This window comes from Panthera pardus, unplaced genomic scaffold (assembly GCF_024362965.1).
Source record: "Panthera pardus isolate Hobbes unplaced genomic scaffold, ASM2436296v1 HiC_scaffold_13, whole genome shotgun sequence".
Taxonomy (NCBI): domain Eukaryota; kingdom Metazoa; phylum Chordata; class Mammalia; order Carnivora; family Felidae; genus Panthera; species Panthera pardus.
In genome coordinates, this window is record NW_026526688.1 from 122,015,119 (window position 1) to 122,042,639 (window position 27,521).

Here is a 27,521-nt window from a genome sequence, read left to right on the forward strand (position 1 = left end):
TTAAGAGTCTCTTATGCTTTGGCTCTCTCCCACTCTAACCTCATTTTTTTTTCCTTCCCCCTCCCCCATGGGTTTCTGTTAAGTTTCTCAGGATCCATATAAGAGTTAAAACATATGGTATCTGTCTTTCTCTGTATGGCTTATTTCACTTAGCATAACACTCTCCAGTTCCATCCCTGTTGCTACAAAGGGCCATATTTCATTCTTTCTCATTGCCACGTAGTACTCCATTGTGTATATAAACCACAATTTCCTTATCCATTCATCAGTTGATGGACATTTAGGCTTTTTCCACAATTTGGCTATTGTTGAGAGTGCTAGCATTTTCTATATATAGTAACATGACATCTGTAGGTTGTGACAGTTTTACTTCTTCCTTACCAATTTGGATGCCTTTTCTTTCTTTTTCTTGTCTAATTGCTGTGGCTAGGACTTCCAATATTATGTTGAATAAAAGTGGTGAGAGTGGCCTTCCTTATCTTGTTCTTGATCTTAGAGGGAAAACTTTTAGTTTTTCACACTAAGTATGATGTTAGCTGTGAGTCTGTCATATGTGGCCTTTATTATATTGAGGCATGTTCCTTCTATATCCACTTTGTTAAACATTTTTATCATAAATTGATATTGAATTTTGTTAATTTCTGCATTTACTGGGATGATAGGATTTTATCTTTTGTTTTATTAATCTAGTATGTTCCATTGATTTGTTTGTAGATGTTAAATTATCCTTGCATCTCTAGAATAAATTCCACTTGATCATGAATTATGATCCTTTTAATGTATTATTGAATTTGGTTTACTAATACTTTGTTGAGAATTTTTGCATCTGTTTTGATCAGAAATGTTGACCTGTATTACTATTATTACTATTATTATTATTATTCTTTTTGACAGTGTCTTCGGTTTTGGTATCAAGGTAATGCTGGCATCATAAAATGAGTTTGAAAGTATTCCTCCCTCTTCAATTTTTTTGGAATAACTTGAGAAGGATTGATACTAACTCTTTTTTAAATGTTTGGTAGAATTCAACTGTGAAGCTGCCTGGTCCTTGTTTTTTAAAGATTTTTTAAATTACTGATTCAATTTCATTACTTGTAATTGGTCTATTCAGATTTTTCTATTTCTTCATGATTCAGTTTTACAAGGTTCTATATTTCTGTGAATCTATCAATTTCTTCTAGGTTCTCCAATTTGTTGGTATAATTGTTCTAGTAGTCTCTAAGAAAAGTTTTTTTCTTATTGCACTAACTAGGACTTCCAGTAAGATGGTTGAATATATATGTGTACTTTTAATGTTCTGTATTCTTTTCTGAGTTCTGTCACTCTTCACATCTCTTCTCCAATCACTTTATTTCTCAGGGTTTTTTTGTTTTGTTTTATGTTGTTTTACTTTTTATCTCTAAAATTTTTTTTCCTGTTTTGAAATATTGGGTTATATTTTTCATATGCTTTTCTCTACTTCATATTCTATGATAATAATTTTAAAAGGATTCAATAATAATCCTTTTGTCATATGTTTTTAAGCTAAGTGAATTATTCTTCACCTTTAAGAAAGAGGGGCAGGTATAATAGCTTTTCTAGCCTCATAGTTCTAAAGCTTCCTTTTCTCATGTTTTCATAAAATGACACTTATATATCATTGTCATTTCTGAGCTCTGTCTCTTCCCTCTACTTTTATTTTGACCTGCATTTTTCTTTTCCTCTATTGTCCCTGTCCTGTTCAATTTGGATTTTACTCCCAGAAATTTCTTACTGTTGGGTTTTGTCCAAGAATGGACCTCAGCTTTATTAAGTTTGATGAGTTCATAAGCTCTATACCCCTCCAGCATTCTCAGACTTTCCTGCTCCTCCCTTTGTTACTCATCCTGAAATTACAGTCAACCAGTTTTGCTTCTGATCTCATACTAGTCTCCCTTGCTTTTCAGTAAATAGCTGTTGGTAGTTTGGGGGTCCTCCCACTCTCATGGCCTTCAGATGCTCTGTGGTCTTCCCACTGTTTCCTCCTACACAGATGCTGATACTAAGTTGATGGTTTGTTCCCACCTGCTCACATTTTGAGCTTTATAAGGATTCTTTTTCGCTTAGTTATGTTATTGCCATGACCTGAATTTGTTGTTGTTTTGCTATCCAAGACATTCTATCTGTTTTTATGAGTAAATTCAGACTACAATGCCTCCATAGTCATCTTCCTAGAGTTTCACTATTCATGTATTACTTGGGGAGAGGGGATAAGTTTTTTTCGTTTGTTTGTTTTGTTGTTGTTGTTGTTTTAAATTTTTTCTATATTTTCAAAATCAATCAAAATACAAGTTGAAATTATTATAATAGGTTGATTCTGATTTTTAGATAGCTTTCAAGTAATTTAAAAATTAATTTGTTTTGCTTTCTTAGCCTGAAATTAACATACTCCAGAGTGTTACTCTATTCCCATACCTTCCCACTTCCAGCTTGCTGAAGAATACTCAGACTTAATGAAATACCAGAACTAGGCTTAAAATAATGGAATTTGTGATGACTGCCCAATGTTTTCAGGCCAAACATTTGGAGGAGCTCATAGCTGTATTTATTACCATTTTGTTATTGTTGTTACAAAATTCTATCTGTAGCCCCTCTCTCACTCTATGGTATACAATCCAATTTAACAAACTGCCAATTATCTGATTGTGGTCCACATGTTCTGTTTAGCCTGCTCACTATTTAAAAAATGAACAAACAAAAGAGTTGCCAACACTTAAAAACCAGATTTCACATAAAAATCCAGTTTCCTGGCTGCTCTTTAAAAATTGAGATCTGGTGTAATTAAGCCCATATTCCTACTTAGAACTTGTGCCCTGACTAAACAGAGAATATTGTCTCCAGTTTGTGACACTTTTCTCCCAGATAGTTTCTCTCATTTGCTACCATCCAGTTCTCATAGACATTATAGATTTGCAACACATAAACTAGCGTCTCTTTGATTTCAAACTCTTATTTTGGCTTAAGCCACCAGATATGTGCTGATGATTTCTAAATCTGTTTCTACTTAGACATCCTGTATACTCCCCAGAACCCACATATTCAATATCAAACTATTTTTTTTCAAAATGTAATTTCCTTCCACTATTCTTTAAATGACCCAGTTAACATAATTATATTCCTACAGTTGTCCAAATTAAAAAACCCTTAGGGTTATTCTTTCATCCTTTTTCCTCATCCTACCCACAGCTTCTCAATCATATGCCAAATTATGACATATCTTTGCTTTTATAGCTCCCAATATTTTAAATACCTTTCCCTTCTTTATATCTGGGAAAACCACTTACTTTCCAAGACGAAGCAAAATTATCCAATTTCTAAAACTGCATCCCCTGTGTCCAGGAGCATCTAGTTGCTCTTTTCCATGTATAGCCATCTCAAGTACATTATATGTTGTATGGTATTTATTTACTCTCCCAGTAGTCTATGGAGTCCTTACCAGGGCAGCGATTATGATTTAGTTATCTCTGTATCAACAGTACTAAGACAAAAACATGGAACTCAATAAATGTGTCAAAAAACAAATACATGAATCTTACAAATCAATGAAAATGAGATTATTCCATGTCATGAATTTACCTTCCTGTACTTTCTATATTATGTTTCAATCTTTGGTTAAATTGCCCCCTCCCCCCTTTTTCTTGCTGGTACTTTTTTGGGGGCTTGCTTTGGATTAACAGAATCATTTAAAACTGTGCACCATATGATTGTAACGTTAAATGGCTGTATCAAAAGAAAACTTATTGACTCCACCATGACAATATAAGGGATTTTAAGGTAACTTAAAAGTTATGCTTTAAATAGCTAAGGATGCCAGGTATTAACACTGAAAAAAATATATAATTACTCATAAACAGAATCCTGAGGGGCACTGAACAGCTGTTGAAAAATTTGGCACATCACTATGCCAGCCTGAGTTTAATGACCTACATGTGAAGGGCTACATATCCGATTACTAATCCTTCCTCAGCTACTCTTTGCCCTGATACAGAGGCAGCTGAAAAAAGATGCCCTACTAACATCAGAAATGGATCCAGACTTTGTTGTCAATGTTCAGTTAAAAGATCTTTTCGATTTAAGATGAGGAACAAACAAGGAATGACCCACAACAGTGTTGCAGCTGACATAGTTTTTCAAGTAAAATTTGAAGGTTGAAAGCAAGTATGACTTCAGTTTTGTGACTAGAAAACTCAAATTCTGAATTTAATTTTCTGGTCATTAAAACCTTTAAACATGTTCAAATATGCTTTCAAATATCAAAAATTATTCACTTCACAATTCTTTCCATACCAATTTGGCAGTCTTCTATTCATCAATTCAAACTTCATTCTTATCTTCAAATTCTGCAATTATCACCTATGAGAAGTAGGCCAAAAGCAAAACTAAATAGAAAATGAGTCTATTAGATTATGTTTCAGTTCTCCCTCTGTTGACTGGGTCTATTTATAGCAAAGAAGATCATATAAGGTCACGTATTATAAACAATGAAATGCCACATGATGTTTTGCAAAATAGCGTAGGAAAAATAGCTCAAGGAATGAATGGAGCCTAAGATTTATGGCTACAATGATGAAAAAAAGTTTAAACATTCTAGATTAAACGCATCTTACTGGGAATTTGACTCACTCTTTAAATGTGATTTTCCATGAGTTGTGTGAAATTATGTGATGCAACCTTCTTCCGTACAAATTATGGCTGAGGCGAGCTACGCTTTCCTTTCATCTCCAGCAGAGAATTAAGAGCCCTCCATCAGTGTTTTCGCATTTAAAATTTGTAACACTAGGTATGCCTTAACACCCCTCCATCCCCATAGGAATACATAAATGGATACATGCCCGCCAAGTACACATTTGCCTTGAGGTGGAAAAACAGACACCACTATAAGCATGTCCCTCTCCAAAAACCCTAACTCTAGACCCCGCCCAACATAAAACTCCCTCCCCCTGTCGTCCACTGCGGGTCCAAAATTGGCGCAGTTCGATGACGCTAAAACGTAAGCGCGCAGCCTCCTACGCGTAGCGACCGTCCCTGCCTCTGGGAGTTGAAGTTTCCCGGGGAAGACTCGCGAGCTGTATCAAGATCATTAAGAGAAGGCTTTGTGTTGGTGTTCCCGGTTCCCTGACAACTCCTGAGCTCGGTAAGTCTCCTGGTACTGCGGCTGGCCCTTGCCTCCCCTCTGGTCTCCTTTGGGCGCAAAAGGGGCTCTGGTAAGTGCCATCCTCGACTAGCATCAGAGCTTCCGGCAGAGAGGGGAGTGGGGCTGTGGAAGCCGCGCCTGGACCCAATTCCCGAAGGAAGTGATGTCAGAGCGCGTCCCCGGCGCCAAGCAGCTCCCTGATTCGCTGGTTGCAGTTTAATCCCTCCTCGAGTGCGGCCGAAGGCGGGTGGTCTAGAGAGGGAGAGTGGGGTGAGGTTCTGCCCACCCCCAGTAGGGCCACCTACGGCCGAGGTTTGTTTGGGGGTCGAGATCGGGTCCTTAGTACGGGAAGAGTGTGAGCTCCCAAAGAATGAAGGGAGAGGGAAATCTGGACTCTGAAGGGCTGGAAAACGAGTTGTGCTTCTGCCACTTGGTGGCTAGAGACCGTGAGCCGTCGCTTTACCTGTTTAAATCGGCCTTACCTCATTTCTCCAGCGAGGGGCTGACGTGGCGGAGCGCTCTGAAATGTTGAGAGCCCAGGACAGAGTTGCTGCAAGTGCTCTTAAGCCCATGGTGGTGGGCCGAGGATGGTTTTTAAGAAGACTGTGTTAACTTGATTTCAGTGAAATATTTTCAGTGTTAAAATGCGGGAATTTTTCTGGAGATATAAAGAGGATAGCATCAGATGACTTTCTCACTTTTTGTTTGGGTTGTTTTGTAATTTCTTCCCCAGTCCCTATCCCAGCCAAATCCTCCCAAGGGGCCTGAGAGCTGAACCAAGCGCTTTCGATACTGCCCATCAGGCTGGCGCATTTTAAAAAGGGTATTCTTTCTTTCCCTGTCACTGTCAGGTCAGTTAATTTCATTTTGCAGTTCTTCCATATCTTTCAGGAAGGGAGGCAGTGTCATAAACTATGAAGATTGTATTTAGCCCAATCCATGAAAGTTGGTGGGGTTTTTTATTTTTTATTTTTATTTTTTATTTTGGCAATTCACTGATGTGTGATATCTGTGTTCCCTGCTGGAAGCCGTGCTAAGAAGTGGAAATACAAGGAAGATTGAGACGTTTTTCTTTTTCTTTCTTTCTTTCTTTTTTTTTTTTTTTTTTTTTTTTTTGCTTCTTTGTTTCACACCAAATGGGCTTAGTCATCTTTATCCAGTTCTTAGTTTTATCAGATCACCTGGTAACCTATTTCTGTGACTAAATGAACCAACCTTTTACAACTTCTGTGTTAAACTAACGTTCACACAAATATTTCTATAATGGCTACAATATATTGTTCTTACATATTTGTTGAACGAATAAACGAAAATGTGCTGTGAGTGTCACTTCTCTGGAGGGAAGAACACAAAACTGGTGTGAGGCTTCTAAACGAGCAAAAAAACTTTAAAAAGCGGGTATACGTAGTAAAATGCCATATTTTATCAGCTAACCTGAACAAGCTAGTACATAGTGAAATGCTTATTGTATGGGAAGTGGGAGTTGGTACACATCTTTGTATGTAAAGTGTGATGTAAGCAGTAATATATTGGACCTTAAGCTAGCATCATTATTTTTTTATTTTGTGCCTCTCTATATGTAGCTTATCAAAGCTTAAAAAAATTCACTTGCTGCAGTGCATTTTCTTAATTGCGAATAGCTTTAAAAATAATGATGATAAAGTCGACCAGTTCATGACCTTTCTTTGCATATGATAGCCTGTTTAAAAAGATTAGTATGCAATGATAGGCCAAGTTAAAATTAACTTAGACTTCTTAGATAGAAAGGGCAAAAGCTCCCCCTGGTGTACGTGCGAGCTGTAAAACATTGTTATCTATATATTGATTTTTAAAAATTTTCACATTATAGAGCCAATCTACACTTGCAGCTTTTTTTTTTTTTCTTTTTTTTTAACGTTTTTATTTTTGAGACAGAGAGAGACAAAGCATGAACGGGGGAGGGTCAGAGAGAGGGAGACACAGAATCCGAAACAGGCTCCAGGCTCTGAGCTGTCAGCACAGAGCCCGACGCGGGGCTCGAACTCAGGGACCGTGAGATCATGACCTGAGCCAAAGTCGACGCTTAACCGACTGAGCCACCCAGGCGCCCCCACTTGCAGCTTTTTAACAGAATAAAGAACTAGCACAAAACACAATGCCACTATGAACAGAAATGTTCTCCTTTGGAATATTTTTTTTTAAATGTTAATGTTTACTTATTTTTGAGAGCGAGCGCGCGCGCGCGCGCGCGCGCGCGAGAGAGAGAGAGAGAGAGAGAGAGAGAGAGAGAGACATGGAGTGTGGGTGGGGGAGGGGCAGAGAGAGAGAAGGACACAGAATCTGAAGCAGGCTCCAGGCTCTGAGCTGTCAGCACAGAGCCTGATGCGGGGCTCAAACTCATGAACTGCAAGATCCTGACCTGAGCTGAAGTTAGATGCTTAACCAACCGAGCCACCCATGTGTCCCCTCCTTTGTAATATTAATCATTGTTTCATGAAGAAAGCAATTTGTCTCCTGTGGATTTTAATTGTGCTTTTAAGTTTACAGGTTTAGCTTACTGGGCAGGTCTAGCTTACGTTTTCTCTACCATGTATTGTTTTGCATATATGCATTGCTGGCTTTTATTTAATGCACTGTGTATGGAAAGGAAGTAAAAATGATTCTGGGAATCACAATATATATTCTAAAATTTTCTTCTAATTTTTTTGAGCTTACCGAGTTTCCCCTGTCTCCTGTTTCTTAAGCTGAATGCTTATTTTACAGCTTTTTAAAAACACTTCAATGAACGCACTCAAGGTTATACATTTATTTTCAGTTAACTTTTTGCTTGTATTTCTCTCATCCTGTTATTCAAGTCTTTTAACTGTTCTGACATATTTTGTCATTCTAGTTCTCTGAATTCTGAGATTGTCATGATGTCTTCTAATTCATCCATTACCTCTTGGATTCCAGGTAATCTGGAGTTTATCTCATCTGTTGAAATTTTTATATCTTCATTTCCTAGTTTCCAAATAGGTTCTTTTTCATGGATTTTGGTTTTGATTTTTTTATGCCTGCTTTTGTGTCCCAATTTCCTGTATTGTTTTTATGATTCTTATTCATCTGACCTCTGAAAGATTCCAACCAGACTTATTTTAAAGTCATTTTCATATTGTGCTATTATTTTCAATTTGTGAAGAGTGAATTTGTCTCCTGATGTTGATTTTATTGTTTTTTTTCCTCATCATTTCTCTCTTTTTCTAACTTTGCATAGTTCTCTTGAATGGAATTATCACTTCTCTCCCAACCATCTCTCTATCTACTGGTGATTCTGTGGTTGCTTCTACCCATGGCCCTGTTCAGTGCTTCATTCCACAGCACAGCTTACATAGGTGGGTTAGAATTCCGATCCTGTAGTGTTCTGTTTTTTTTATTTATTTATTTAATTTATTGATTTTGAGAGAGAGAGATTAAGTGTGCACTGGGAAGGGGCAGAGAGAGAAGGAGAGAGAGAATCCCAAGCAGGCTCCACACTGTCAGTGTGGAGCCTGATGCGGGCTCGAACTCATGAGCCGTGAGATCATAACCTGAACCAAAGTCAGATGCTTAACCAACTGAGCCACCCAGGCACCCCCTAATCCTGTAGGGTTCTGAGTTTATATGTCATCGCATGGTTTGGCCCTTGTTGTAGCCAAGAAGCCGTGTCTACTTCCGTCAGATTTCCGCCAAGTATTCAGTGTGGTATAAGCCATTAATAGTCTAAATTTCACCTGTTTTCAGACTTTTTCATGGAAAGAGGAACCCCACCCCCGACACTAGTTTAAGGGTTCATCTTCAACTAGCTCCTGTCTTTCTCCCATCTTCTTTAAATCTAGGAAAACTCCCAGTTGCCTTTACACAGCAGACCCAGCAGGAACAGTATCTGTTCTAGTTCTTGTTTTTGGTTTTGAGAGAGGCTATACCTTTTTTGTCTCCCCTTTTTATATTTTATCTAATATTGTCATGTATTTCAAGATTGAGAGACGGGGTATCTTAAAACATGAACTTCTGGCAACTATCTCTAGGAAGTCTGTCCCATTTTTATATTCAGTGGCATAGGAATAGAACTAGAGCTATTTTTTGTCTTCTTTCAGTGACACAGTGTTCTCAGAGCCCTCCCACAGCAGGGTTGAAACAACACAGCTCTTTTACATTCCTCGGAAACCCTCATTTTCTAAATAAGATTTTGGATTTCTGGGAGAGTAGAGTTGGATGTGGGTTTGGATCTTATCTCCATCATTTCATTTGTCTATTCATTGTCTATTCATTCAGCAAGTATTTTGAGAACATGCTTTGTCCTAGATTTGTTCTAGGTGCCTTATTTCTTGGGAATTATTTAGTAGTTTTGTAATTTGGGGCATTCTTTCTTTGTAATTTGTAATTCTTTCTTTGTAAAGTAGGCATGATACTATCTACTTCACTGGTTTAAGGATTAAATTAGATAATACATTCTTTACTTAGCACAGTATTTAATTAATAAATGTTCATCATAACCACTTTCATTAATTTTTAAAATCCTTTGTGATATAGTCACTCATTTATTTATTCCACAAATTTATAATAAGCATCTACTAAGTGCCAGGCACTGTGTTAGTAATGTAATTAATGTGGCAATGTAATGTTAGGTAAAAGCAGACATCATCCATGCCCATAGGCAGTTTCCAGTGTAAAATCGAATTTGGGTTGTCATTTCTAGGAGATACTTCCCCCAAACTAAGGATACTGTTTGGTTCGTGGTATAAGGAAAACTTGTGAACTCTCACTTGGATTACCAGATGATTCTTTACCTTTAGTGATTTGTGACCTAGCAAAATGTTAGGGCTTTTGCTGTAGCCCCTAAAGCACACATCTTAAAATTCATCTTTCAGTCAAAAGTTGGTAAACTTTGTGTTTGCTTAATTATCCCCAGGTATCCTGTTACAACATTGTACTTTTAAAGAAAGCAAGAACCATATAATAAAGCTACTATTCATATTATGTTCTGCAAAGGTTTAGTCCTTTCCATTTTCTGAATTGTCAGGATTTTTCTCTTAGATACTAGCTTTTCTGCACAGACTTGTTAGCTGTCTCTTTAAGAAAGAATAATCATAGAATTTTCTTTAAGGCCAAGAGAACATTTGCAAGCCTCATGCTTAGTCTTTGGTAGGGACAAGTAAATAAACTTTTAAGCTGTGGCGTTCGTAATCTATTAAAGAAAAGAAATCTCAGTACTTTTAGCCCTTTCCTAATCTAAAGGTAAGTTCATTTCTAGACATAAATATAAAGATGTGGGTTGTTAATCCAATTAAAAATGTTTGAGATGGTTCTAAGTATTCCATGACTGATTATAGGATCATCTTACATATTGTTTTAGCCATAACTAATATGGATATCTATAATTACATATTTACAATGAAATATACTGAGAGGCAACCAAATTTGTTTTCTGCACTGTCCAAAGTATATAAATCTATAGCATATCTTTTGTCAAAAATCATGTGAGTGTACACCCAGATAATGAAAGTAACATGTCCCTTGCACTGTAGCATTAATGACAACTAAAAGGAGTGCTTCCAATCTCTTTTTTAAAAACATTTTTTCTTTTATAAAACAATATATTTTTATTATATAAAATACAGAAAATGCAAAAAACCATTGGTAAGAATTAAACATATTTGTGTGTATTCTCTTTAAAACAAAGTTGGACATAATGTACATATTGTTTCTATTTTTTTACTTAGCCATTTCCTTTTATCACTAAATAATTTTGGGAAACATGCTTAGTATTCCCAGCCCATGTTATAGATGAACTGTAATTTATTTACAGCCACCTTTTGCTAACATTGAAGTAATTTCTAGTATTTCATTGTTAAAAATTACATACCCTTTTGCATTAATTTTGTGTATATTTCTGATCTATTTACAGAGATTTATTCTAAGGAAATAAATTACCAGGTCAAAGGGTATCATGGCATTTTAAAGTCAGATCTGTGTACCTTCTGGAAAAATTGTGCTGTGACCACAAATAGTAAATGCAAACACCCCATTTCATCAAATGATCTTTGCCAGTAAATGACATTCAATTGTCTAAATTTATATTTTTATTCATTGTTGATATGACTTAATTTTAATCACATCTATTGGTCATTTTTTTTTTTTTTACTTTGTGTGTGTGTGTGTGTGTGTGTGTGTGTGTGTGTGTGTGTGTAAATCACCTATTCATGTCAAAAGTTGCTTTTCAGTTTTTTCAGAGGCATCACATAATGTCCTCTGAAACATTGCCAGCATTTATTGAGTCTTCTAATGTTGAAAGAAAGCAAAGCTTAAGTGAAGAACAAGAGAAGAGCCAGAAGCCAAGATTAGGTGAAGGATTTGAACCAATATCTAAACGACAAATGAAGAAGCTAATTAAACAGAAACAATGGGAAGAGCAACGAGAACTCCGCAAGTATGTTTCAAAATGCACATATGCAACCCCATTCAGGAATGTTGGACTTTGCACAGTCCTGTGACACATCAAAAGTAATTGTGTTAATTAACATTGGGGCTGTGCATGTTGTTACCCAGCACTGTCCACTGGCTGTTAAAACTGTATGTGTTTCAGTCTTGATGAATTTACACTATAATTTTTCTCACCCAGAACCTATTGTGAGTAGCAGCACAGTTTCTGAAATAACTGACTTAGATGAGGGATATAGTTAGCATCCATGTCCTAGATATAGAACAAAAATAGCCACCTCAGAAAGATCAAATTTGGGCCTAACATTGATTTTGCTAGAAAAGCCATTGTAGGTTTGGGTAAGAGCAGTTGAACTGAAGCTGTTATTGTAGAATGCCAAAATTTATTGAGAGAGAATAAACTATAGTTGATATAGATTATAGAAAAAGCTTTGTAAATTTTTTTTTTTAAACAATTTTACTTTGCTTTTTTCTCTATATTCTGTTAATGTTCCTTGAAAATTATGTAGGAGAAGAATGATAAAAGTAAAAATTCATTATAGGCCTAAAGTTCAGTATTTTATAAAGTCTTACATAAAAGTCACAATAATAAGTGAATTATTAGTAGTAAGAGTTTGTGTAGAAAATATTACATTGTCTTCGCAAATTCATTTTCTATCTAAAGCTTTTAGATGGACTATGTAAAATTGCGGATATTTGATCCACAGAAATGGCTGTTTCATGTGGTTCAACCTGCTAATTTAAAAAATAGTTGTTTCTTTGTCAGTTAGAAGAGTCTTGTAAATGTCTGAATATACGAATAACAACAAAAAGTTTCAATTCCTAATTTTAGACAAAAACGGAAGGAAAAACGCAAGAGAAAACAATTAGAGCGACAATGTCAACTGGAATCAAACTCAGATGGAAACGACAGAAAACGTATTCGAAGAGATGTTGTTCACAGCACACTCCGCCTTATCATTGACTGCAGTTTTGACAGCTTGATGGTATTAAAGGTATCATGAATCATTGTCAGAAAAATCTTGTAGGTAAAGTAGGCTGAATAATTCTTGTTTTAATAGGGCATATCACTTGGCTATAAATTTATATATTAAAATGCATCTTTTTTCTTTTTAATTTTTTTTCTTTTTTTTTAACTTTATTTTGAGAGAGAGAGAGAGAGAGAGCGTGAGCAGAGGAGGGAAGAGAGAGAGAGAGAATCCCAGGCAGGCTTTGCACTATCAGCTTAGAGCCTGACATGGGGCCCGGTCCCTCAACTGCAAGATCATGACCTGAGCTGAAATCAAGAGCCGGATGCTTAACTGACTGAGCTACCCAGGCACCCGTTAAAATGCATCTTAAATAAAGTTTTTCAAGATCGTGCCTCCCTAAGTTAAACTAAGCTAATAAAATTATTCTCATTTATATGTATAGAACAGAGACACCATCATTAGATTACAAGACTCACTAACTGCATATAAATCATAGATCCAGGAGTGTTTTTGTTACTTGTAATCAGAAGAAGAAAGTAAGAAATGTGATTGGTAAATAGAATTATTTCTTATATAATAGTTTGAGAAAACTGGTTGTCTGAACAATGCTAGTGAATGCTTTACTTACTTTCCAAACCATTAGTAAGTTATGCAAATAGCAGTAGTATTGCTCTACCAGTTTTTTTTTCCTTTTGTTGTCTCTTAAGAAGAGTAAATGTCATCATGAATTAGCATTTTAAGTGGATACAGAATTGAAATTATTGGTCACTTATAGGGTATTTACTTCATAGTAATTATTTTGTTAGTATATACAGAAATTGAGTAGAAAAGATCAGAAAGGACCTGTATTTCAAGAGAAAAAAAACGTACCTATCGAGTCATCTCTTCGGCTTATTCTATTCCACTAAGATTGTGGTGTGGCCATAGATGATTTTCAAAATGCTGCTTTAAAAATGGCACTTTCTTATAGGACATTAAGAAACTTCATAAGCAGATTCAACGGTGTTATGCAGAAAATCGACGAGCACTGCATCCTGTGCAGGTATGTTTGAAGAATTTAAAACAGATTCCAGTTTCCTTTTTTTTTTTTTTTCAATATATGAAGTTTATTGTCAAATTGGTTTCCATACAACACCCAGTGCTCATCCCAAAAGGTGCCCTCCTCAAAACCCATCACCCACCCCCCATCAACCCTCAGTTTGTTCTCAGTTTTTAAGAGTCTCTTATGCTTTGGCTCTCTCCCACTCTAACCTCATTTTTTTAATTTTTTCCTTCCCCTCCCCCATGGGTTTCTGTTAAGTTTCTCAGGATCCACATAAGAGTGAAAACATATGGTATCTGTCTTTCTCTGTATGGCTTATTTCACTTAGCATAACACTCTCTAGTTCCATCCATGTTGCTACAAAAGGCCATATTTCATTCTTTCTCATTGCCACGTAGTACTCCATTGTGTATATAAACCACAATTTCTTTATCCATTCATCAGTTGATGGACCTTTAGGCTCTTTCCATAATTTGGCTATTGTTGAGAGTGCTGCTATAAACATTGGGGTACAAGTGCCCCTATGCATCAGCACTCCTGTATCCCTTGGGTAAATTCCTAGCAGTGCTATTGCTGGGTCATAGGGTAGGTCTATTTTTAATTTTTTGAGGAACCTCCACACTGTTTTCCAGAGCGGCTGGACCAATTTGCATTCCCACCAACAGTGCAAGAGGGTTCCCGTTTCTCCACATCCTCGCCAGCATCTATAGTCTCCTGACTTGTTCATTTTGGCCACTCTGACTGGCGTGAGGTGATATCTGAGTGTGGTTTTGATTTGTATTTCCCTGATGAGGAGTGACGTTGAGCATCTTTTCATGTGCCTCTTGGCCATCCGGATGTCTTCTATTGAGAAGTGTCTATTCATGTTTTCTGCCCATTTCTTCACTGGGTTATTTGTTTTTCGGGTGTGGAGTTCGGTGAGCTCTTTATAGATTTTGGATACTAGCCCTTTGTCCGATATGTCATTTGCAAATATCTTTTCCCATTCCGTTGGTTGCCTTTTAGTTTTGTTGGTTGTTTCCTTTGCTGTGCAGAAGCTTTTTATCTTTATAAGGTCCCAGTAGTTCATTTTTGCTTTTAATTCTCTTGCCTTTGGAGATGTGTCAAGTAAGAAATTGCTACGGCTGAGGTCAGAGAGGTCTTTTCCTGCTTTCTCCTCGAGGGTTTTGATGGTTTCCTGTCTCATATTCAGGTCCTTTATCCATTTTGAGTTTATTATTGTGAACGGTGTGAGAAAGTGGTCTAGTTTCAATCTTCTGCATGTTGCTGTCCAGTTCTCCCAGCACCATTTGTTAAAGAGACTGTCTTTTTTCCATTGGATGTTCTTTCCTGCTTTGTCAAAGATTAGTTGGCCATATGTTTGTGGGTCTAATTCTGGGGTTTCTATTCTATTCCATTGGTCTATGTGTCTGTTTTTGTGCCAATACCATGCTGTCTTGATGATGACAGCTTTGTAGTAGAGGCTAAAGTCTGGGATTGTGATGCCTCCTGCTTTGGTCTTCTTCTTCAAAATTACTTTGGCTATTCGGGGCCTTTTGTGGTTCCATATGAATTTTAGGATTGCTTGTTCTAGTTTCGAGAAGAATGCTGGTGCAATTTTGATTGGGATTACATTGAATGTGTAGATAGCTTTGGGTAGTATTGACATTTTGACAATATTTATTCTTCCAATCCATGAGCATGGAATGGTTTTCCATTTCTTTATATCTTCTTCAATTTCCTTCATAAGCTTTCTATAGTTTTTAGCATACAGATTTTTACATCTTTGGTTAGATTTATTCCTAGGTATTTTATGCTTCTTGGTGCAATTGTGAATGGGATCAGTTTCTTTGTCTTTCTGTTGCTTCATTATTAGTGTATAAGAATGCAACTGATTTCTGTACATTGATTTTGTATCCTGCAACTTTGCTAAATTCATGTATCAGTTCTAGCAGACTTTTGGTGGAGTCTATTGGATTTTCCATGTATAATATCATGTCATCTGCAAAGAGTGAAAGCTTAACTTCATCTTTGCCAACTTTGATGCCTTTGATTTCCTTTTGTTGTCTGATGGCTGATGCTAGCACTTCCAACACTATGTTAAACAACAGCGGTGAGAGTGGACATCCCTGTCGTGTTCCTGATCTCAGGGAGAAAGCTCTCAGTTTTTCCCCATGGAGGATGATGTTAGCTGTGGGCTTTTCATAAATGGCTTTTATGATCTTTAAGTATGTTCCTTCTATCCCGACTTTCTTGAGGGTTTCTATTAAGAAAGGTTGCTGAATTTTGTCAAATGCCTTTTTTTGCATCGATTGACAGGATCATATGGTTCTTATCTTTTCTTTTATTAATGTGATGTATCACGTTGATTGATTTGTGAATGTTGAACCAGCCCTGCATCCCAGGAATGAATCCCACTTGATCATGGTGAATAATTCTTTTTATATGCTGTTGAATTCGATTTGCTAGTTATCTTATTGAGAATTTTTGCATCCATATTCATCAGGGATATTGGCCTGTAGTTCTCTTTTTTTACTGGGTCTCTGTCTGGTTTAGGAATCAAAGTAATGCTGGCTTCATAGAATGAGGCTGGAAGTTTTCCTTCCCTTTCTATTTTTTGGAATAGCTTGAGAAGGATAGGTATTATCTCTGCTTTAAACGTCTGGTAGAACTCCCCTGGGAAGCCATCTGGTCCTGGACTCTTATTTGTTGGGAGATTTTTGATGACTGATTCAATTTCTTTTCTGGTTATGGGTCTGTTCCAGCTTTCTATTTCCTGCTGATTGAGTTTTGGAAGCGTGTGGGTGTTTAGGAATTTGTCATTTCTTCCAGGTTGTCCAGTTTGTTGGCATGTAATTTTTCATAGTATTCCCTGATAATTGTTTGTATCTCTGAGGGATTGGTTGTAATAATTCATTTTCATTCATGATTTTATCTATTTGGGTCATCTCCCTTTTCTTTTTGAGAAGCCTGGCTAGAGGTTTATCAATTTTGTTTATTTTTTGAAAAAACCAACTCTTGGTTTCGTTGATCTGCTCTACAGTTTTTTTTTTACATTCTATATTGTTTATTTCTGCTCTGCTCTTTATTATTTCTCTTCTTCTGCTGGGTTTAGGCTGTCTTTGCTGTTCTGCTTCTATTTCCTTTTAGGTGTGTTCTAATTTTTTAGGTATTTGGGATTTTTCTTGTTTCTTGAGATAGGCCTGGATTGCAATGTATTTTCCTCTCAGGACTGCCTTCGCTGCATCCCAAAGCGTTTGGATTGTTGTATTTTCATTTTCGTTTGTTTCCATAAATTTTTTAGTTTCTTCTCTAATTACCTGGTTGACCCGTTCATTCTTTAGTAGGGTGTTCTTTAACCTCCATGCTTTTGGAGGTTTTCCAGACTTTTTCCTGTGGTTGATTTCAAGCTTCATAGCATTGTGGTCTGAAAGTATGCATGGTATGATTTCAATTCTTGTATACTTATGAAGGGCTGTTTTGTGACCCAGTATATGATCTATCCTGGAGAATGTTCCATGTGCACTCGAGAAGAAAGTATATTCTGTTGCTTTGGGATGCAGAGTTCTAAATATATCTGTCAAGTCCATCTGATCCAATGTATCAATTCAGGGCCCTTGTTTCTTTATTGACCGTGTGTCTAGATGATCTATCCATTTCTGTAAGTGGAGTGTTAAAGTCCCTGGAAATTACCATATTCTTATCAATAAGGTTGCTTCTGTGTGTAATTGTTTTATATATTTGGGGGCTCCTGTATTCAGTGCATAGACATTTATAATTGTTAGCTCTTCCTGATGGATAGACCCTGTGATTATTATATAATGCCCTTCTTCATGTCTTGTTACAGCCTTTAATTTAAAGTCTAGTTTGTCTGATATAAGTGTGGCTACTCCAGCTTTCTTTTGACTTCCAGTGGCATGATAAATAGTTCTCCATCCCCTCACTCTCAATCTGAAGGTGTCCTCAGGTCTAAAATGAGTCTCTTGTACACAGCAAATAGATGGGTCTTGTGTTTATCCATTCTGATACCCTATGTCTTTTGGTTGGAGCATTTAGTCCATTTACATTCAGTGTTATTATAGAAAGATATGGGTTTAGAGTCACTGTGATGTCCATAGGTTTCATGCTTATAGCGATGTCTCTGGTACTTTGTCTCACAGGATCCCCCTTAGGATCTCTTGTAGGGCTGGTTTAGTGGTGACGAATTCCTTCAGTTTTTGTTTTTTGGGAAGACCTTTATCTCTCCTATTCTAAATGACAGACTTGCTGGATAAAGGATTCTTGGCTGCATATTTTTTCTGTTCATCACATTGAAGATCTCCTGCCTTTCCTTTCTGGCCTGCCAAGTTTCAGTAGAGAGATCGCTCACGAGTCTTATAGGTCTCCCTTTATATGTTAGAGCACGTTTATCTCTAGCTGCTTTCAGAATTTTCTCTTTATCCTTGTATTTTGCCAGTTTCACCTTGATATGTCATGCAGAAGATCGATTCAAGTTACGTCTGAAGGGAGTTCTCTGTGCCTCTTGGATTTCAATGCCTTTTTCCTTCCCCAGATCAGGGAAGTTCTCAGCTATGATTTCTTCAAGTACCCTTCAGCACCTTTCCCTCTCTCTTCCTCCTCTGGAATACCAATTATGCGTAGATTATTTCTCTTTAGTGCATCACTTAGTTCTCTAATTTTCCCCTCATACTCTCACATTTTTTTATCTCTCTTTTTCTCAGCTTCTTCCTTTTCCATAATTTTATCTTCTAGTTCGCCTATTCTCTCCTCTGCCTCTTTAACCTGAGCCGTGGTTGTGTCCATTTTATTTTGCAGCTCATTGATAGCATTTTTTAGCTCCTCCTGGCTGTTCTTAGTCCCTTGATCTCTGTAGCAATAGATTCTCTGCTGTCCTTTATACTGTTTTCAAGCCCAGCGATTAATTTTATGACTATTATTCTAAATTCACTTTCTGTTATATTGTTTAAATCATATTTGATCAGTTCGTTAGCTGTTGTTATTTCCTGGACGTTTTTCTGAGGGGAATTCTTCCGTTTCGTCATTTTGGATAGTCCCTGGAGTGGTGTGGGACTGCTGGGCACTTCCCCTGTGGTGTCTTGAATAACTTGCGTTGGTGGACGGGGCCGAAGTCAGACCTGATGTCTGCCCCCAGCCCACCGCTGGGGCCATAGTCAGACTGGTGTGTGCCTTCTCTTCCCCTCTGCTAGGGGCGGGATTCACTGTGGGGTGGTGTGGCCCGTCTGGGCTACTTGCACACTGCCGGGCTTGTGGTGCTGGGGATCTGGTGTATTAGCTGGGGTGGATAGACAAGGTGCACAGGGGTTGGAGGGGCAGGCTCAGCTTGCTTTTCCTTTGGAGATCCGCTTCTGGAGGGGCCCTGTGGCACCGGGAGGGAGTCAGACCCGCCGGAGGGATGGATCCTCAGAATCACAGCATTGGGTGTTTGTGCGGAGCAAGCAAGTTCCCTGGCAGGAACTGGCTCCCTTTGGGATTTTGGCTGGGGGATGGGCGGGGGAGATGGCGCTGGCGAGCACCTTTGTTCCCCGCCAAGCTGCGCTCTGTCATCCGGGGCTCAACAGCTCTCCCTCCCGTTGTCCTCCAGCCCTCCTGTTCTCTGAGCAGAGCTGTTAGCTTATAACCTTCCAGATGTCAAGTCCCGCTTGCTGTCGGAACACACTCCGTCCGGCCCCTCCGCTTTTGCAAGCCAGACTCGGGGGCTCTGTTTTGCTGGCAGGCTGCCCCTCCGCCCTGGCTCCGTGCGCCAGTCTGTGTACCACGCACCGCCTCTCCGCCCTTCCTACCCTCTTCTGTGGGCCTCTCGTATGCACTTGGCTCCAGAGACTCCGTTCTGCTAGTCTTCTGGTGGTTTTCTGGGTTATTTAGGCAGGTGTAGGTGGAATCTAAGTGATCAGCAGGACACGCAGTGAGCCCAGCGTCCTCCTACACCGCCATCTTCCCAGGATCCCTCCAGTTTCCTTTTATAACGTCTTGGGAAAAGGCATAGATAATCCCAATTGCCTTTTCAAAAAATCTTACAGATACTTTTCATTAGAGAACAAAATGCCTATTTGAAAAATGTTTTAATTTTCTACAAAACTAAAATAGTTTAAACATTTTTCCACATGTCAGTCTTAGTCACACGACGCACAGTGATGGTGTTTTCTACACATTGACCTCATTCCTATGTAGTTGAACATCTTCATTAAAGGATATATATATTTTTTTCATACCTGTTTCTCCACTCTCAATTCCTTCCCTCTCAGGAAGTGAGGGAACTGTCCGGGTTGATGTGTACCATGGTACCTGTTGGGGAAGTTGCTTCTACCTGAAGGATTTTGAGTCAGTGATTGTTTTGAAAGGTACTTCCTTAGGCTAATTGGCTGCTGTTAAGAGTAGATAGGGTCTTTTTCTTACCCTATCTACTCTTGATTTGAACTCCAGGTGACCTAAATATTAACACTGGCTCACTGATATTAAGAACCAGAAACTCTTAATCTATTTTTGGTTAGATATTTTCTTTCTATCAAATGATAGTGTTTTTATATTTTTACATTTTATATTTTTCACACCCTTGATTAGACTTGAAATAGGTGTCAGGGTTTAGAATCAAAGGGAAACTATGAAGACTTTGGACTCATGAAAAAAACAGTGGTGGCAAAAGAAAGTGAATGAAAACTTGACATGGAAACAGGGAGTTTGCAGAAAGGTGATCATTAAGGGAGAGTCCAAAGATAGTGGTTGGAAAATGGGATAAAAATGTAGGTGGAATACTTAAAGTAGTGGGTTATGAGAAACATAAAACATGTCACTTGTAGCAGACATTTATTCTTATATGTTTAAAAGCATGTCACGAGCTAATTTTTTTTCTAGAATGAATATATTTTATGTTTCATCGATGATCAGATGGGTATAGAAGAGAAATAAAATATTGGACTTCAATAGTCATTTGCTCTTTCTTTCTGTGTCTACCAATCTATCAGTTTTACTTGACAAGCCATGGAGGCCAGTTGAAAAAGAACATGGATGAAAATGACAAAGGATGGGTCAACTGGAAGGTGATTAAAATAGATTAACATAATTCTAAGTATTTTTATGCTTAAAGGTCTACATTTTTACCTAAATTCTAAATTCTAAATATTATTCAGCAAATATAGGAGTCAACAAGTCTCCAAAAGCTGTATATCACTGTTGCTAAGTCTAATGTTACTAATGAGAGAAGCTAAAGAAACTGAAATGCCTGTTCGTATCTGTTCTCATTAAATCTCACTTATTTTACCGCCAACTTTAAAACGAATTTTTAAAGCAGGAAGAATTTTAAAGTTCTTTGTACAATCTCTACCTAGCAAACTGGCTATACATTATTTATGAGTGAAGTAACTTTAAAATTTGGGAATGTACTTGTATTCTGTTTCTTCTAACTCTGTGCCATCCCATATGGTGTCCACCATACACATGTGGATATTGAGCTCTTGAAATGTGACTGGTCTGAATTGAGATGTACTGTAAATGTGAAATATACATTGGATTTAAAAGACAGTACAAAAAAGAGAATTAAAATACCTGCTCAAAATTAATATATATATGTATATTATATTTGTATAATTTATAAATATTATATTTGTATATATATATTTATATCTCGAAGCAATAACATATTGGCTATATTATGTTAGGTGCAATGTATTAAAATTAATTTCACCTATTTTTGTTTTTTTTAATGTGGCTACTAGAAGATTTAAAATTACATATGTGGCTCACATTTGTTTTTTCTATTGGACTAAACCATTCTCATTTGCAAAGATGACTAATAGATTGGCTTTAGTACCAATCCTTGAGGAACCTTGCCCTATTCAGAGAAGTACTAGGTTATTCCTATTTTTTTTTCTTTCTCAAAACCAGTTTTTACTGTGAAAAACTTTCCCTCTCACACTCACTGATCCCATAATGACTATTTATTTTGATAATAGCCTATAGTGTAAAACATTTTCAGAAGCTTTCTTAAGTTTTAAAGTACAATATATTTACCAAGTTTTATTATATTCATGCCTATTTTCCTAAGAAATAAGATAATTGAAATAGGCATACTTTCACTTATTTTGTGGCTTGTTAAGATTATTATATACACCATCGGTTTTCTAGAGACCTGGGAGATCACTGGTCTCTACTGAGGTCTCTCTAGGGGCCCTTATTAAGCATAGCGATCAAATTTATAATACCATTTTCCAGAAAAGTGGCTATTTATTACCTAGCAGGATATAAATTTTAGGTGAGAAGTCTCCTTCATTTTTTCTTTAAAAATTTCAAAATGCCATCTGCATCTGAATTTGGTGATGCATCATCCCTTATTCCATGAATGTAGTTCGCAAAATTTTGACTGCCAACTGTAGTTCAGTCTTGTACTTCTGACCTGATAATTTTGGTGAAGAAGATTTCTACTATGTATCTTTGTAGAAACAGATGCATGGAATTTATTAAATCTATTAGCCATTTCCTTTTGATGATTCATGCAGATGGAGAGGAAGTAATTGGAAAAGGCATTTTTTGGTTGGAGAACAGGTTGAGCAGATATGTGACCAAAAAAATGCATTTGTTTTTTTGGAACAGAAATAAATTGAGAAAGCTAGGTTAGTGCCATATTCAGGAAAGCATCACTAGGTAAAGGGATTTAAGTTTTATCCTATAGGTAATGATAAAACATTGAAAGTAGGGTTTTTAGGAAGTGAGTCTGCCATCACTCACTTATGGAAGTGAATCAGAGGGATCTGAAGCTAGAGACAGGGAACAGTAGGAGCCACCTTAAATAATTGAGATGTAAGGTGGTAAGGAATGGAAGTGGTAGGTTTTCAATAATACATTGTAAAATATTGTTTTATACTTCATATGCTTTTGGGTGACTTTGTCTAAGGAAAAGAAAATAATCTCTTTTAGCCCATTTTCACAAAATCCTATTAATTAATATCTTTATCCTTACATCTTAAAGGATATCCACATCAAACCAGAGCATTATAGTGAATTTATAAGGAAAGAAGACCTAATTTATCTTACATCAGACTCACCTAATGTACTGAAGGAATTAGATGAATCAAAGGCCTATGTGATTGGAGGGTTAGTAGATCACAACCATCACAAGGTACTGTTAAGTTTTTATTTTTGTGTTTGCTTATACTTAAAATTGATACACCAATTCTTGATAGTAACAATAGTACTGATGATGACTGATCATTATTGACTGCCTACTATACATTTCAGTCGTCTTTCGCAAAGAAATCATTTCACATATATGACTAGTTTGTTTAATCCTCCCTACAACACAGTGAGGTCAGTGCTATTCTCTACATTTTACAGATAAGGAACTGGAGGCCCAGAGAAACTAAGTCTAAAATCAATAGTAGGTGATAAAGCAGATATTTGAAACCAGACAGATTGTTCCAGAGCCCACATGCTTAAACAATATGTTGTATTGATAGTAGATGCTGCTACTGATCAATTTCTAGGCCACTGGTAAAATTTATAACAATTTACACCAAAATGTATACCAAAATGGTAATACGAGTTTTTTAATATATAATTTTAATGGGCTGTGTTTTCTTTTCTCTTATATTTGTACTTTTGTCTCTTCCACCACCTCCTTACCCTCATTTGGATGAAAAATCAGAAATATACTTTCTAAAAGAAAACATCATGTTGTACTTTGCCAGCTACTTTGCCGCATGCTAAATTCAGCCCATCTCCAGAAAAGACATGTCCACCAAGTGTCAGGTGAAATACTGTCAGCAGGATAATATGAAGTAATTCATCATTCTTCTATAGTATCACTCTGAGGTAGAACTGTCTGCAACGTTGGAATAGTTTATATCATCTTGTCCAGTATGGTAGCTATGTGGCTGTTGAGCAGAGAGCCTGTGCGTAGAATGATTGAGAAACTAATCAATTTAAACTTAAGTAGTCACAGTTGTGGCCACAGCAGGGCAGTGCAGCTCTATAGCATTACAGGGAGTTTTTATCAGAATGATCTTTAGCTTTTTAAATTTTTTTCTTAGTGGAAAAATTCCATTTTGTTATTTGTGTACAACCATATTTTTTTCTTTGATGTTGTATGTTTCTCTGAACTACAATGATTTTGTTTTAAAAAACACCTACCTCAGGTGCTTTTATTTGTCCCAAAATATGCAAACTACTGGTTAAGAAATTTAGCTCTTCTTTCTCCTGTACTTTTGGCTACTTGAGTTCTGTTTAGAACCAAGCTTTTAAGGATTTTAATTTTGAGGAGAAAATTTATATTCAACATTTTTTTAATTGACAGGAAAAATAAAATTTATAGGCAATTAAAATTTTTTTTCCATTCAGGTTTTCATTTACTTTGTCTTTACCATTTGTACCTCTTCCTTTTTTTAAGTTTACTTATTTGTTTTGAGAGAGATACGTAGTGGCAGAGGGGCAGAGAGAGGAGAGAGAATCCCACAAACCTGGGGCTCGAACTCACAAACCTGTAGGTCATGATGTAAGCTGAAATCAAGAGTCGGATGCTTAACCGACTGAGCCACCCAGGTGCCCCACCGTTTGTGCCCCTTAATGTTATGTAATTGAAACAAAGTTTTATGTTTATATCTTTTCCATTCACAAAGTGATGGTGCTTCTCTAGGAATTCAATTTCAGTATTTTAAACTGAGAGAAAGGCAGTGTGGAATAGTGAAAAGCTATTTGAGTCAGAAAGCATGAGCCAGGTCTTCCTATGGTTCTGCCACTGAGGAGCTTTGTGATGGGCAGGGAATATAATATCTTTGGTTTTCTCATTTGTAAAGTGGTTAAAGCAAATGCCCTAAACATTCCTATTATACTTATTGTCAAAAGAACATTTCCAAATTAGAAGCTAAACACACACACACACACACACACACTTCATCAAATAATGTTCACTGACCTAAAGTCTTTTCTAAAAAGTACTTATTTTGTTGTAGACTTTAAGTTATAATAATCTAATGTTCTAGTCCAAGTTATAGTATCTTTGTTTTAGGGACTCACATATAAACAAGCATCAGATCATGGAATTGATCATGCACAGCTCCCCCTTGGAAATTTTGTGAAGATGAATAGTAGAAAAGTTTTGGCAATTAATCATGGTAAGCTATAAGGGAATTATGAAAATATACCTGAGTAAACAATGTGAAGAATAACATTACCTCTGGATGAGTAGAAAATATACACTTTGCTAGAGACAAAACTGTAAAATGTAATCATTTATAATTTGTTTGAATATAGAAATAATACATGCATATTATAGAACTGAATTAATGTGCATTCATATGGAAATGTAGAAAACTAGAAAGAAAAATAAGCTAGAATTTCACTACCCAGAGATACTTAGTATTAACTTTTTGGTGTATTTCCTTCCAGTTCTTTTCCTATGCGTATATAGTATTTATTACATAATTGGATTTTTACTCTGTTGCATAAAATGCTATAAATTTGGGGTGTTCCCTCCCACACACATTTATATTTTTCTATGTCATTGAATCATTGTTCATGTCTATGTAATATTCTGTCATCTGAATATACAATAATGTAACCATTCTATTATTGTTGATTTTTTTTTTCCTTTTTCCTTTTGTAAATAACATTATAGTAGTCTCGGACCTGAGTCGTTGCCTGGAGTTTTGCTTTGTAAGCTTTGTTTAGTAGAGATTTTTGTTAGTACACAACTACTTACCAGGCTCTTTTTATGTGCTAAACACTTTCTCTATAGCAGGCTCTAGGGAATTCTAGAAATGATTCAAGCCTTGTTGATTCAAGGAATGAACTTCTTCTAAGACCTTTGATAGATAGTAGAAATTACTTTTCCATAAAGTAATGCAAATTAAGACCTTCAGCAATATATTAAAGTAAGAGTACCTTGAAGACAGTATTTATATTCTTTACCTTTAACGTGAAATTTTTAAAAAAGGTAAGAAAAAAAGAAAGCAAGTAAGGTGCTCCCCAGAGTGACTGTAGGAAAGACAGAAGAAATTTAGATTAATGCTGACCTTTTCTCGTTGTTGTTTTAGTTTTTATGTTAGTACATAAAGGATAAAGAAGTGAAAGGGATTAAGAAGAATAGGAAGGAAATGAAAATGGCTCCTGCCTATTGATTATAATTGATGAAAGATAATGGTAAATCTTTGAGTGTTCATGAAGTGAATTAATGAAAAGCTAAAGAAGAGCTAACAGGCCTGAGAGACTTGGGGCAAGGAAGTGATACCAACAAAGTAGTTACCAGGACATTTTAATACTCTTAACACAAAAGCAATGTATTTAAAATACAGTATGCAACATTGTGATGCACCTAAGAAACGTATGGAGTTTGTCTTTGTTGCAGTGTTTGAGATTATTCTGGAATATCTGGAAACCAGAGACTGGCAAGAAGCATTTTTTACTATCTTACCCCAACGGAAAGGAGCTGTTCCCACAGACAAAGCCTGTGCAAGTTCTTCGCATGACAAGAATTCTGCCAGTGTTGAAGGTGGATTAGACAGTGATTCTAGTGACGAGGAAAATAGCAGAAATGAACTAGATTCACAATATGAAGAAAAGCAGGATAAAGAAAATAGCAGTGAATCTACAGTAAACTCTATACCACACTAATGTCATCTGTTGTTTTTTGTTTTGTTTTGTTTTGTTTTTTTAGTTTAAGGAAAACTTAGGAAAAAATGAGGTGCTTCATAGAATACTCTAATTGGAAGAAAATTTTATTTCCTCTTATTTCTGTTGTGAATTTTTAAAACGTTCTTTAGAGCTAAATGATAAAAAGCCCTTATAAGAAAGCATTTTTTGTTTTTGCATAAAACTTAAATGTTTAATTTTTAAAATAGTTTTCTAAGCCTCAAATAACAGTTTCTTGAGAATTTTACTTTTTTGGTAAACCTTCATTCTCTTTTATTTACTGGATTATATTCTTTAGAATGTGCCTTCAAACCTTTCAGTTTTTTTTTTTTATGTTTATATCAAGTGTCTCTCTGATTTATTGTCTACTTATTTGTGGAGATAGATATTTATAAATCTCCTGTAAATCTACCAAAATGTTCTAAATGGGAGATTATCTCCTATTTGCAGCTTTTTTATCCAGTTACTTCAAAGGTACTTCAAAAATAACTCAGTTACTTCAAAGGAATACAGTGATTTAGGAAGAACTATTAGATTTATAAACTCAACAGTTTATTTCTTTTGTACTATGGAGTTCCTCCTCTGTGATGCCTTTTTGTGGCTCTAAAGCAATCACTAAAGAATTAAGAATCTCTTTAATATGTTTTCTTAATTTCAATAATGGTGGTAAATTATTTCAATTGAAAATTTTAATTTTTCAGGCTAGATTATTTTAAAAGGCTGTTGAGTCTCAATTTTGTTTTATATTTAAAAGGAAATAGCTCTTAGTTATCCTTCCCTTCTATATGTACTTTTATTAAATAAAATATTTGTTGTTCTTAAAGTGAAACAAGTTAACTTATATGTGCATCTGTCTACTAGCATATAATATGCAATCTAATGTAACTGTATGTTTCTACATATAAGCATGTATGAAAAAAATATATAATTGTATGTATATGTATCTGTCCACAATCACGTATGATTCTTAGTTATTAATGATAACAGGACTGAGTTGCCAAATATCCATATTAATTGCATGAATGGTTGTGTTGAACAACACTAAGAATTTGAATTTTAGAAAGTGCAAAAATCTGTAACTAAAAATTTGTATGAGGATATTGGCAAGGGAAGATGGGACTATAAGGAGATGTTTTGTTTTCTACCAGCAAATGTAGAGCAGTTATTTTCAAAGTAGTGATTTTTCTTTGTCACAGCTAAAGTAAGATTTTGGAAGCCTTCCCTGAATTTGAATAAATTAAGTTTCTGTTCTTTTCACCCATTGGCATCTTAAATTATATACACATTTGGTAGAAAGTTCATTGGA

At 36.3% G+C, this 27,521-nt stretch overlaps 2 protein-coding genes across 6 annotated transcripts in view; one reads left to right on the forward strand and one right to left on the reverse strand.

The window, feature by feature from the left end:
* Positions 1-4,776, reverse strand: part of MTTP (microsomal triglyceride transfer protein) — a 59,363-nt gene extending 54,587 nt beyond the window's left edge. The window contains exon 1 of the mRNA XM_019415682.2: positions 4,642-4,776. The gene's annotated coding sequence lies outside the window, so the exon portion shown is untranslated. The remainder of the gene's footprint in view (positions 1-4,641) is intronic.
* Positions 4,777-5,018: 242 nt separating this feature from the next.
* Positions 5,019-27,521, forward strand: TRMT10A (tRNA methyltransferase 10A). Of its 5 annotated transcripts, none has more exons than XM_019415707.2 (9): positions 5,019-5,152; positions 8,022-8,083; positions 11,371-11,576; positions 12,420-12,582; positions 13,529-13,600; positions 20,560-20,634; positions 22,560-22,709; positions 24,594-24,699; positions 25,932-27,521. In XM_019415707.2, exons 3-9 carry the CDS (start codon positions 11,392-11,394, stop codon positions 26,195-26,197), a joined length of 1,017 nt encoding a protein of 338 aa, XP_019271252.1. In that variant the 5' UTR covers positions 5,019-5,152; positions 8,022-8,083; positions 11,371-11,391; the 3' UTR covers positions 26,198-27,521. The 5 variants fall into 5 exon arrangements, with proteins under 5 accessions (XP_019271252.1, XP_019271264.1, XP_019271236.1 ...); XM_019415699.2 differs by lacking the exon at positions 5,019-5,152 and adding an exon at positions 5,261-5,464; XM_019415719.2 differs by lacking the exon at positions 8,022-8,083 and having other exon boundaries at positions 11,360-11,576.